The 12258-nt window shown below is 35.6% G+C and overlaps 2 protein-coding genes across 3 annotated transcripts; one reads left to right on the forward strand and one right to left on the reverse strand.

The window, feature by feature from the left end:
• Positions 1 to 1845: 1845 nt before the first annotated feature.
• LOC103431163 (probable cyclic nucleotide-gated ion channel 16) lies at positions 1846 to 5184 on the reverse strand. 2 transcript variants are annotated; one of them, XM_070812545.1, is made up of 6 exons: positions 4588 to 5184; positions 4048 to 4260; positions 3454 to 3788; positions 3181 to 3292; positions 2808 to 3044; positions 1846 to 2670 (listed from the first exon to the last, which is right to left on the reverse strand). In XM_070812545.1, the coding sequence occupies exons 1-6, from the start codon at positions 5035 to 5037 to the stop codon at positions 1882 to 1884; spliced, it is 2136 nt and encodes a 711-aa protein (XP_070668646.1). In that variant the 5' UTR covers positions 5038 to 5184; the 3' UTR covers positions 1846 to 1881. The 2 variants fall into 2 exon arrangements, with proteins under 2 accessions (XP_070668646.1, XP_008367528.3); XM_008369306.4 differs by having other exon boundaries at positions 3454 to 3764; positions 4588 to 5182.
• A 1994-nt stretch (positions 5185 to 7178) lies between these two features.
• LOC103455238 (spermidine synthase 2-like) lies at positions 7179 to 11965 on the forward strand. The gene is made up of 9 exons (XM_029092052.2): positions 7179 to 7555; positions 8400 to 8476; positions 9077 to 9199; positions 10391 to 10495; positions 10602 to 10674; positions 10769 to 10840; positions 10975 to 11170; positions 11435 to 11564; positions 11663 to 11965. Exons 1-9 carry the CDS (start codon positions 7384 to 7386, stop codon positions 11768 to 11770), a joined length of 1056 nt encoding a protein of 351 aa, XP_028947885.1. The 5' UTR covers positions 7179 to 7383; the 3' UTR covers positions 11771 to 11965.
• The last annotated feature ends 293 nt before the right edge of the window (positions 11966 to 12258 follow it).

The raw sequence follows: 12258 nt of genomic DNA on the forward strand, positions 1-12258 counted from the left end.
AATTGATGTTTAATGGATTAATTGGGTAATTAATCCATTAATTAACCAATTAACATTATTTTGTAGGTTACCTTGCAAAAGGGAATTTTATGAAATGGACTTTGAATTGGTTACCTCTTTTGGAGCATTTTTTATTTTGTTGAAAGATGATTCTCCACTACTCGTGCGTAGGAATCTCAATATGCCTCAAGTGTATTCTTGTCCTTTTTTATCCAAAGATCCACGTGTCGCCTTGTGATTATTTTTGGCTCCACAATACCTTGGTTGGAGGATTCAAAACTTCAAAATCACCATTCATCAATAAAAAAAAATTGTTTTTCTCTATGCTATTAGAGTTTTAGCCGGAATAAACGTAGGATAAACAAAGAGTGATCGTAAGGTTTAATTATAGTGTTTGGGTTTATTGATAAATTTGAGTTTTATTATTAATTTCATTTTGTACTTAATAGTAATTATGTAATAGGGTAAAATAGATAATTAACATTTAAAATTTAAATTGGGTGTAGAAATACGTTATATAGATTTAAATAAAATTTCCCTATTTATAATTTGGTTAATATTTTGCAAAAATGATCTAAAAAATGCAATTTAAAAATGAACTATTCAAATCGTTAAAATTCAATATAATATGAACATACGCTTAATCTCTATTTTTTATAAATAGAATCTCTTTCCTCCTGTATATGCATGTTAGTGTGTGATACTTATTTTATCTTTTCCTTTTTTTTATTGGACCCTAATTTTAAACACTTGTTCCTTGTCAGATCTTTTGCTAATTTCAAAGACAATATCCATCTTTATTTCAATGAGAGATGGGGACTCAGAACCAAGTGGGGGAGGAGTCGGCAGGCCCCCTCTTCCCCCTCCTAAAACTTTTTCTTTTCGTATATATGTATGAATCTGAGAGATCTTTATTTCAATGAGAGATGGGGACTCGGAACCAAGTGAGGGAGTAGTCAGCAGGCCCCCTCTTCCCCCTCCTAAGACCTTTTCTTTTCGTATATGTGTATGAATCTGTGAGAGAGAGAGAGAGAGTCTTCTTCTTGGTTGAGATCCGAGCTATACAGAGTGTCACTGGTTTTTTTTTTCCTTTAACCGGGTTAAAAGAATCGAGTCACAATCTCGATGGCAGCGTTTACACCCTGCTTTGTCGGTTTTGTGAGGGATTATATTTGTTTGCCGCGGTGCTTTTTTTATCTCGATGGCGGTGTCAACCCCGTAATTGACAACGTGTTCGGGCCACTCCAAAATTTGTCAAATATTCCTGAGACTCACAGAGTCGGGTTTGGAACATGGCTCTTTCTGGTCCAACCTTTTTAGTAGATAAATGGATGGTACATCACGTATTTTTATATAAATTATAAGAAATTTTATTTTTTAAGTTATTAATATTTTAATACATATAACTTACCATTTATATAATAACACGTAGTATCACTTAATACTTATGTGACACTGAAAAATCTCTACTTTTGGCGGTCCATCTCTTTGGAGCAATCTTAGTGGTCCATCTCTTTGGAACCACGTTTGTGTTAACTTGGCGGTCCATCTCTTTGGAGCAATCTTAATGGAACTCTCCTTTTGAGAAATCACTGTTGTATTTTTATATATTTTGTCTTCTGTGCTTAATTGTTTTCTTTACATTTTGTTTTACCCCCGAGGATGGCTGCCTTCGCTGAAGAACACTATCAAACTCTGGTTGTAGTGGACTGACTCACTGGTCAATCACTACTCATCTATCTATCTTGTTTAATCCATTGCATATTTCCTTACATTTTAGAAACTGGTAAATGATGAAAATATATAGTAATACAAACTGTGTATATATATATATATATCTGTAACTGGTCACTCAAAGGATTCTGATTATTATATACTCAACTAATCTGCTGAAAAATCAGGTTCAATTGGCTTGAACAATTTTTTGGGCATACTAGAGCTGGTTTCATCATGTTGAATAACCGATGCCACCTTCTGAATCCCTCTTCTGGTGGTTGCAGCAAATTTGGAAGCCAATATCGCCGGCCCAAGCGGAATATTCTGCTGCCTATTCGCCTCGGACGATGACCTCTCAGCACCTCCTATACCATCATAATCTCTACTAGTTCCTACTCTAGATTCATGGCCATTGCCAAGCTCTTCTTGCTCCAAAACATGTGCGTAATAGTACTCCTCCTCTATTGCCAACTCCATTGCCAACTTTCTCTTCCTAAACCTTCTCCAAGCAACTTGTATAAAACAAGCCCCCCAAGTTCTCCACTGGTGTGAATAGTACCGAAAAGCATGCTGCAGTCTTTTGCTGTGAAGGCGCTTGAATTGAGTGGCAACGAACTTGAGGTCTTCAGCTCTCAGTGCAAATGCCTCAACTTCGGTTAGGGACCTCACCGTACGCGTCGAGCATGGAAGGTTGAGGCTTGATGTAGGCATCAAGGCCCATGTGAGCAACTCTTCGCCGCAGAAATCGCCCGCCCTGAGGGTAGTTGAGTTGTAGAACCCTGTCCTTCCACCATCAGTTGTGGAGCTCTCAAGTTGCCCTCTGATGATGAAAAGCATCTCATTCACAGGATCACCTTCCCTGATGATGTATGTGTTCCTGGTATTCAGGGATGACTCGAGACGTTCACATATGGCGTCTAGAAGCTGATCGTCCATTTGTGCGAAAAAGGGTACCTGAGAATTGAAGAAATTATACCACCAGTAAACGATCAGTGCCAACAACTTATAAACTCAGCTGCATTGCGCTTATCAGCAAGCGTCAGCATGTGAGCAATGGTTTAGATTGACAGTCTCCCAAACATAATGCTTACACGGCGAACAAGGGCAAGGCATAAATGCCTTTGGATCTGGCGGCGGAGATCCGCAGGCAAGGATTGCAAAATGTTTTTCTCATCTACACCTCTTGTGGCAATCCACTTATATTGAACAAACCGACGAACACGCTCTTGCAGCTCCGCAGGGAGCTGACGGTGCCTCATCCACTCCTCTGTGTCTCTCCTTTTTACCCGCCATTCTTCAAGTCTAATCGTTGCAGATTGCAGATAGGTCTTGAAGAAATCAGAAAATTTATAAAAATAAGTAACCAATGTATCAAAAATTCAACCATGTGAGGGAAAAATTAGACCTAGATTAATAAATTAAGACATTTTCTTGTATGTAGTAGATGCCTTGAGCAAATTATACCTGCATCTGGCTCATGAGATGTGAGAAGAGAACTAGACCAAGAACAGCAATGAGAATGCAAAATGAGGTTTCACTGATAAAAGTGCTTGTCTTAATATCTTGTCCGTATGAACTGCGTATCGCGAAATGAGTACAAGACATGAATTAGCACAAATAGCTTGCTTAATTTTTAACTGTTTTCATTCCTTGACGGACAAGTAACTATTATTATATGATCCAAATGTAACAGCAGAAAAATGCATTTTGGCTTGAGCTAGTAACAGCAAAGCATACCATAAATTTCTCATACCCCACCAAAGGCAGTAGAAATATTTTTCAATGATGTATGCAGAAGCAACCTCATTAGTGAAAGCCTCCGCAAACATTCCAAACTCAAATTCGTCCTTACCAGCTGCATCACAACTAGTCTGAACTTTTGTGATTTGCAGATAAAGTTTTCGTTCGGGGTTATCGGCACTGCCACAATCCAGAAACGAAATTTTACAGGATGGAGAATGTGTGTTATTCACCTCCTTTTTACATTCTCCCGTCCAGCACTCGTACTGCCGTCTAATGGACATCACATACCATGAAGCTCCAACAATCTGCACTGAAGAACAACAACCATCCTAACAATCAAACCAAATAAATAAGGCGCGGTATAGTAAATCGCTGGATCAATTATTATTATCTCGCATTTTATGTTGTCAGAACACCAATTTGGCACCACATATTCGAAGAAGAGCTTATCAAAACAATGATATCAAAATCAACAGCTTAACAACGTAAGATGTCACTGTCAAATTGTAAGTACGTAGTAATAATTGAACGGAAACAAAATGGGATACAAACACACACATAGATATAACTAGCCATCTAGGTTCTTACATGTGCAATTAGACAAAACAGAACGAGATTGTAAGCTGCCCCTGACCAAGCAGTCTTGGCTACAACGCCGGTCGATTTAGTAATTCGTCGGTTGAGAGGGAAAAGTTGAATAAATCGAGGAATATATTGAATGAGCACAATTAAAGAAAGGGTATGATTAGCATGAGCAGCTGTTGGGTTTTTCACTGCTGGAATTACAAACCAAATCACAATCTGAAAAAACACAACAAAACAAAAATAAATTATATATATTCCATAAGTGATGGTATTCGTTGGACACTGCTCGGATACTTCCTACAAATTATAATTTAACACATATGCACAAAAAATTTGTTAAAAACACAAAAGTAAAAATTAATCCAAATATCGAGATAGGAAATGTACTCCAAATTTGTGGGGGAAATGATTCCCGCACACCTGTTTTCTTATTTTGCACTCCACCTTTTGTTTATGTCGTTTGATTTTCCTTTGATTTATTTAATCAACAACTACAAAAAACGTGAGAAAAAGAGTGTGTAGAAATCATTGTTGAGTAACTACCTGTGGGAGTGGTAGGGAGGCGGCAAGATCGATAGAGAAGTCGCCCTTGAGGTAGCGGATGGCGATAGCCCTGGGGTCCTTAATGAGCTGGCCCCGCCCAAAAACCCTAGAACCTGGATCGATATAAGCAATTCGAAACTTGATTAGGATATTGATAATGTAGAAGAAGTCGGCAACCGTACGGAGAAAGGTGACCAAGATGCCAAGGCCCATGTCGATCTGCATGCAAGCGACTTGGTCGCTAGCCGTGGTGGGCAAGAAGAAATAGAGGGGGTCGAGGAAGAGGCCGACGATGCATATGACAAAGAAGATGTGGTTCCATTGGGTCACGCGTTCGGATCCTGGGTCGAGGATCTGGTACCACCACGGGATCTTCTTGCTTAGGGAAAATGGGGTCGAGAAGTTGCGGAAGCGAGCCGAGGCTGCGGCATATGGCTGGAAGCTGTGCATCGTCTCTAGGCGTTTTAAGATTTAGCCACGAGACAGAGACATATTAGTTTGAGAGATTTGTGGGGGAAGAAAGAAGAAGAAGAACCAGAAGAAGAAGAAGAAGAAGAAGAAGAGAGGAAGGGCTGAGGTTTCGGGTTTTCATGACCGTTGCATGAACGGGAAAAACGCGCCAAATGTTCTTTACTTTTTATTTCTACTTTTCATTTTGTATTTTTTTTCATTAAAACTGAAAAAAAAAATTTCTTGAGTTGAAGACTTAAAAACTTTTATTATCTCCTTCTGGCACAATCAGCATGGGTTTAATGATTGCCCATGATCCTAACAGCTTCAAAATGTTTATGTATATTTGTATTTAACCCATATAAACAATGGAACTTTAACGAAAAGCTTTCGGTACTGATCATTTTAACAAAAAACTACATTTTTACACTAAAAAATTAATCCTGGTACTATTCACTTTACCATTTATTTTGTCTTTATCGTTAAAATTCAAAAATTTCAAATCATTTTCATTAGTTTTCCTTATAAACAAATATGACAAATTAAAGTACAACTTCCTCCTTTTTCTTCTATTGTCCATATCTTCCTTTTCTCTTGTCTTGTATGCTACTGTATTGTGCGCACTAAGTGTTGATGTAATGCCTCAATTGACAAACATTGGCCATTTCCAACATTACTCAATAATTTCCTGCAATTGTTGTCCTTGACAAGCCTCTACAGTTCATAATAGTTGTCGACATACTTCAGCACAAGTTTTCAAAAAATGTCAATAGAATCAGCAGTGCCCACTAGTGCTCGACGAAATGACTTCATTATCTGAAAATCCTGATTCCGTCACTGCTCCGGCATTGTTTTTATTGTTGTTACAATTAAAATGGTGTATTAACTCCCTTTAGTAACAGTTGGGAACATGATAGTTACAAACAAAATTTCTCAAATTTTTTCAATCACATTTTGTGACAAATATCTTTTTTTTTTCGTATGACAAATATCATTTTTGAATTTATGAAATAGAAGAAGTGATTATAGAATGCTAAATAAAAGAACACATGTTTTTTTCATGTGAAACTACACGATATAATTCCTTTTCCCCTTTTGACCCAAAAATTTACATTTTCCCACTTCTTTTTAGTACGTACTTTTGTTTACACACAACTTTCTCAAAGTGTAAAAAGGTTGTTTTCCAATGTTCATATTGCTTTTTGATCCGATGTACTCACCGTATATACTTAAGATTAGAGGCCACCCACTATGCGTGTCTTGATATGAGGGATTTTTTAATTTTTTTTACAAACGATATTATCAACACTAAAGGGGTGAGGGAGTGGCTAAGCCTCATAATGAGTTAACACTAATATGGTTCAAATTCGTCTTTGACAATAGTCAAACCTAATACCTCTCACTTACAAGTGAAGAGAAAATATCACTAGATTATAATACTAAGTGGCTGATACGAAGGAATTTAAATATAAGAGGAAAACAGAAAGTGAGAGAGAGAAACTGAAGGGGTAAAACTATAGCTAATTCTTTTTTTTTTTCTAAAACAATAGCTAATTATTTTATTGACATTATTTATTGGGTAATTAGTTGGAATGATCAATTTTTTAATTACATTCGGTTGCAGAAATGATCAGTTTTTAGTAACGATACTCATATATATCATACAATAATGACATAACAACCACACAACAATAATATAATAACGACATGATAAAAGCTGTTCATTTCTGCAACCAAATGTCAAAAACTGATCATTCCAACTAATTTTTCTTTCATTTTCTTTTTGTTCATTATCAAACTTATTAAGGATGAAAACAGTATAATAAGTGACATTTTACACACTATAATTGCCTATGAGTATAGAAAAACACCCACCATATTCTACCATGTTCTAATATGATTTTTTTTAATAATAGTATGAAAAGATATACACCCACCATGTTCTACCATGATTTTTCATTAGTAAGGCATGAATCACGTTATTTTACTATTGTGAATTAATAACACTACACAGTGGTGTGATTATCATACAAAAAATTTCCTTTCATCTAACTAATATTATACTAATAAAACATAATTTCCCTTGCAAAAGAGTTTTGCTTGTAAATAATTTATTAGATTCCTCACCGTCATTAGGACCTATAAGTATGCACAAATGAGCAAATGGTTTAGCCACCCCGCAGAAACACTATATAGCTTGGTTATTTGTCAAGCTGAGCCTCCTCAGTTTTGACAAATAATTAACTACAACTCAGAGAATCCATTAGACAAAATTAGTTGACGAATTATTTTTAGGGTTTGTTGCATAGAGCAGACAGCATATCTGAATATAATTTGTATGTTAAAATGGCAAAAGAAGATGGAGTTGTGGTGGTCAGAAATGGCGATAGTGAAGTCTCCCTTCCACCAATCTCAGCTGGAACTGAATACAATACTAAAGAACTTGCAGATGATAATCTTACTGATGATCATCCAAAGGTTCCTGGATGGTTTTCTGAGTATTGTCCGATATGGCCAGGTGGGTTTCAATTGACATGAAGTTAATTTTTTTTTTTTTAAATTTTAGAATACATTGTATGACTGTTTAATTTGATTCAAAATTTGCATTGAATTAATTAGTTTTTTCAAGGAATTCAGATTGAGTTCTAGTTAGTCAGTAACAATTTCGTTTCTGCATGTTGTGATATGTATGAATACGCTTATTTCATTATTGTTTACCATGATGAAAATATAGCTTAATATTGTTTTCAATTCAAGTAATTCTTGCTTTAGACAAGGGAGTTGTGTATATAGTCTTACTAAATTTTCAACACGTGTTCTACCAACTCGCATGATCCAATAAACTCAAATTCTTAATTTTGAGCAATTACAACTTGACCCTACTTCTAAGACGTCGAAGTAATCGAGGTTCAGACATAAATCCATTGTAGGTTCAATGATGTTTTATGGAGTTAATTAGATTAGCTTTCCAAGCTGTGCAGTGAGATAGGGAGGAGATGGTACAGGAATTAGAGGTTTCTTTTTGGGTGGTGCTTTTCTAGTTTTCTTGAATGTAAAATAGACAAAAAGTTTTCAGATTTCACAACTTTAGTCTAAAAACAAATGCTTGCTATTTTTTCTGGACATAGATCCTCTCCGAAACCAATTGTCCTAATCCTAGGGATCAATAAATCTGAACCATTGAAATTTGATTTAACGGCTACAAACAGAGTTATACTTTAAAAGTTATAATAACTTTAATCGTTTAATCAAATTTTAATGGTCCGGATTCATTGATTCCTATGATTCGGACAATTGGATCGGAGAGGATTCATGTCCATTTTTTCTTATCGGTGAATAAATTTACTTTCTTGATCTTGTAGGGCAAGCCCACTTTTTGAAGGTAGAAAAAATCTTATTTCAAGGGAGGTCCGAGTATCAAAGTATGATGGTATTTCAGGTAAATTAATTAACAGTCCCCGTTATATAGTGTGAAAGAAAATCACTCTCTTTGTCACACAATTTAACAAATGAACTGGGTAATATTAATAATGTAACAATATAACATTTCACTTCGAAAATACAATTTAAATAAAATCTGCTTATTGTGCAGAATGCAACTTTTAACTAAATATGTCATTAAGAAAACTTTTTGACTAAGAGAAAGTTTGTGGTAACCTTTAGAAAAAGGAGTTGGAGTTCATTGTTATAATAAAAATACTAGTCAATATGAATTTACTTTTGGATTCTTTAGCTACTTTAACGTAATATGACGTCAATGTTTAATGTCTAAATTACAAGGAATCTAAGGTTAGATTAATTGTCAAAGTATACAATCTAATGTTATATAATAATGATAAAGTTATAGTTAACATATAATCACAATATTGTTATTACAATAACAAGATAGGTGTTTGTGTTGTGAACGCCTTATTACACTATCAAAATATTACCATATATGTGTGTGTGGACGTGATTACATTAGAAAATTATTGTAGGGTACGTTGACTAATTAACCTTTGGCTAAATTATATATAGTTGATTAATTTCTAATTTGCAGTCATCAGCATATGGCAAGGTTTTTATTCTGGATGGAGCACTCCAACTCACTGAGAAGGATGAGTTTGCTTACCAAGAAATGATTACACATCTTCCTCTTTGCTCCATTCCGAACCCAAACAAGGTAGTCAATTTTTTTTTTTTTTTTTTTTGAACAAACAAGGTAGTCAATTAAGAATTTGAGAATACCCCACAACATATCATGTGAAGGAAAGAAGACAAGTGTCAATCTTACACGTTTCATACATAATTCCTACTCAAATTTTCTATAAATTAACTTACGTGTAATTGAAGTGTACTTAATAATAATAATTAGAGCTGGTAAATGGTTTAGTTTAGTTGGTAATTGGTTTGGGTTCATCACAACATAAGGGCTCATTGGGAAGTATATTTAAAATGACCGAAAATTCTTGTAGATAAAATGTTTATGGATTCTAAAAACAAGCACCTAACTAGTTCTTGTAGGCAGCCCTTCAAGTTCTTTTTAGGAGCTTCTTGCAGACAGCATTTCAAGTGTTTTTCTATAATTCACTTGCATTTTTATTAAATATTGGTTACAAAAATATTTTCACAAAAAAACATTTCACCATTTTAAAAGTAGTACCAAACAAGCCCTAATTTTTTATTGGATCACCCAAACTTTATCTATTAAGCTTATGAGTGAAAATAGTTAAACTCGAAATGATCAGTTTAGTTAACGGGTCAACTGTTTCATCCGTTAACAAAAGCTCATCTCTTATTCATAGCATCACCAATAGAACCACCACAAATCAAAGCAGCAACAACCTAGACCCGCCACAACCCACTACCCACTTGCTCTATTCCACCACCTCCAATCTCCTCTCCCTCTTAGCCTCCTCCAAAACCACGGCGATGCGACGTCATCTCCATCCCCGCCGCGCTCCTCCTCTCCAACTGACCAACACTTCTCGCTTTCCAGCCCGACTCCAAACCCTCCACTATGAAAGGCTTCGCGTCCTCATTCGAGTCAACATCTGGGTTCCCGTCAGCGGTCACTATTGCAAGGCTGAAATCGAACATCAAGGGCAGCAGTGGGCCGCTGTCAACGCCAACTCTTTAATGGATGATTAATGGGTTGCTAACGGGTTCACTCATTATTGCCACCTAATTATGTCTTCACCCGTGAATTGAAATTATGTGACCTAAATAGGTCATGTTAAAGGGTCGAATCCATCTTGCCAGCTCTAATAATAATAAATCCCTAGTTTGCAGAAAATTAGAAAGCTCATCAAGTAAATGCAATAATTTTTTGTCACCTACTTAATCCTTGTTTTCTTATGTGTCAAAAATTAAGGTTTTACTCATTGGGGGAGGAGATGGCGGTATCTTAAGGGAGATTTCTCGACACTCTTCTGTCCAGCATATTGATATTTGCGAAATAGACACCATGTTGGTTGATGTGAGTAAAAAATTCTATATGAAAACGAAAGGAAGTAATCCAAATAGAAGCTCTCAAACTAAAATATCTACATGATTTTCTAAGCAATTTGTATATAAATTTTTAGGTGTACAAGAAATATTTTCCTAGTGTTGCTATTGGATACGAGGACCCTCGGGTGACCCTTCACGTTAAAGATGGTAATTAAGTCCTTTCTAGTTTCTATATAAATTTATGTTTTGTATGTGCTTTTTTCTAAAGATGGTGAGTCCTTAATTCATGTTAAATTTGCAGGTTCTGCATTTCTTAAGTCTGTCCCAGAAGGAACATATGATGCGATAATAGTGGATGCGTTTGATCCTATTAGTATGTAGATGTGTCTAAAATATTTCCAAATATTAATAATCTGTGAATTACTATAAATCTAGCAAAAAAAAAAGTTAACATATACAACATGATCGACGTAATTTATCGTTCTGTGCATGCATGCATGCATGCAGGGCCGGATCATGAGCTTCACAAGACTCCCTTCTTTGAGTTGGTGGCAAAAGCCCTCCTACCTGGCGGAGTCATGTGTATTCAAGCAGAGAGCATATGGTTTCGTTCTTTAGACATTGAGCAACTCATGGTCAAATGTCGACCAATATTCAAAGGCTCTGTTCGGTATGCATGGACAATTGTTCCCGCATATCCAAGGTATGCATATATTATATACATATAGCTCTTTAATCCGTTTGATAATCTTTTCAGTGTTCAAAACAAACCAAATTTTGAAAACTTTCACAAAAGCATCTCTTCGTTTCTGATTTCATATTTTCATCAGAACAAGTTTTCAGTTTTTATAAAAATAAAAACAAATAGTTTTCAAACGACTCCTAAGTATCTCGTTACTAGTCTTAGTACTAATTAAAAAATTCAAACACTATTTTCTAACAACTCTCAGTCGATTATTAATTTCAGTGGGGTGATTGGTTTCTTGCTTTGCTCCACGGAGGGGCCACTGGTGGATTTCAGAAATCCTGTCAACCCAATAGACCCCAACAATAGTTATGGGGTTGCAAAAGAGCCCCTGAAATTTTACAACACTGAGGTACCTAACATAATTCCTAACTAATTATGCATGGCTATAAATTTAAAGCTCGATTCTCTCTCTTTCTCTTTTAATTTCTGTCGATTCCAATTGATCAGGTGCACATGGCTGCATTCTGTTTGCCATCTTTTGCAAAGAAGGTGAATAATGGGTCTAAAATGAATGGAGTTGGAACGCTGGCAGCTGATGAGGCAAAACACAAGTGAATATTCAAGAAGACGACAACAAAATCTATCCCAACACTAAACATCATTATTGTGTGTGTTTTAATTTTATATGATGGCAAACTATATATGGTTGTGTTCCATGATTTGCTGGTGGAAGTGTCCTGTTAAGCATGCTATTACTTTGCTTTAAATTAGAAAATGACAACTCACTCAAATATTGTTTTGTACGCATAATACTTGCATTCACTGTACGAGAAGAATACACATATTTTACCATTTACGAATAACTATTAGGTTTTTGTCACCATCAGATCATTTGCGTCAGCTGAATATTGGAGTTCGAGTATTTGAGTTTCATTAAATTCAAGTGTTGGTTATGGACTCTGAGATCAGTTAAGGCTTACGTGCTTTTGTTATTTTGGGCTTTTGGGATTTTTAGTCTTTTGATTACGCTGTCTGAATTATGATGTTTCAATTAAATTGAACTAGCTCTAGAAAAAAAAATGAAATTGAACTAGTATTTTGGT

Source organism: Malus domestica, chromosome 14 (assembly GCF_042453785.1).
Source record: "Malus domestica chromosome 14, GDT2T_hap1".
In the NCBI taxonomy this organism is placed as follows: Eukaryota; Viridiplantae; Streptophyta; class Magnoliopsida; order Rosales; family Rosaceae; genus Malus; species Malus domestica.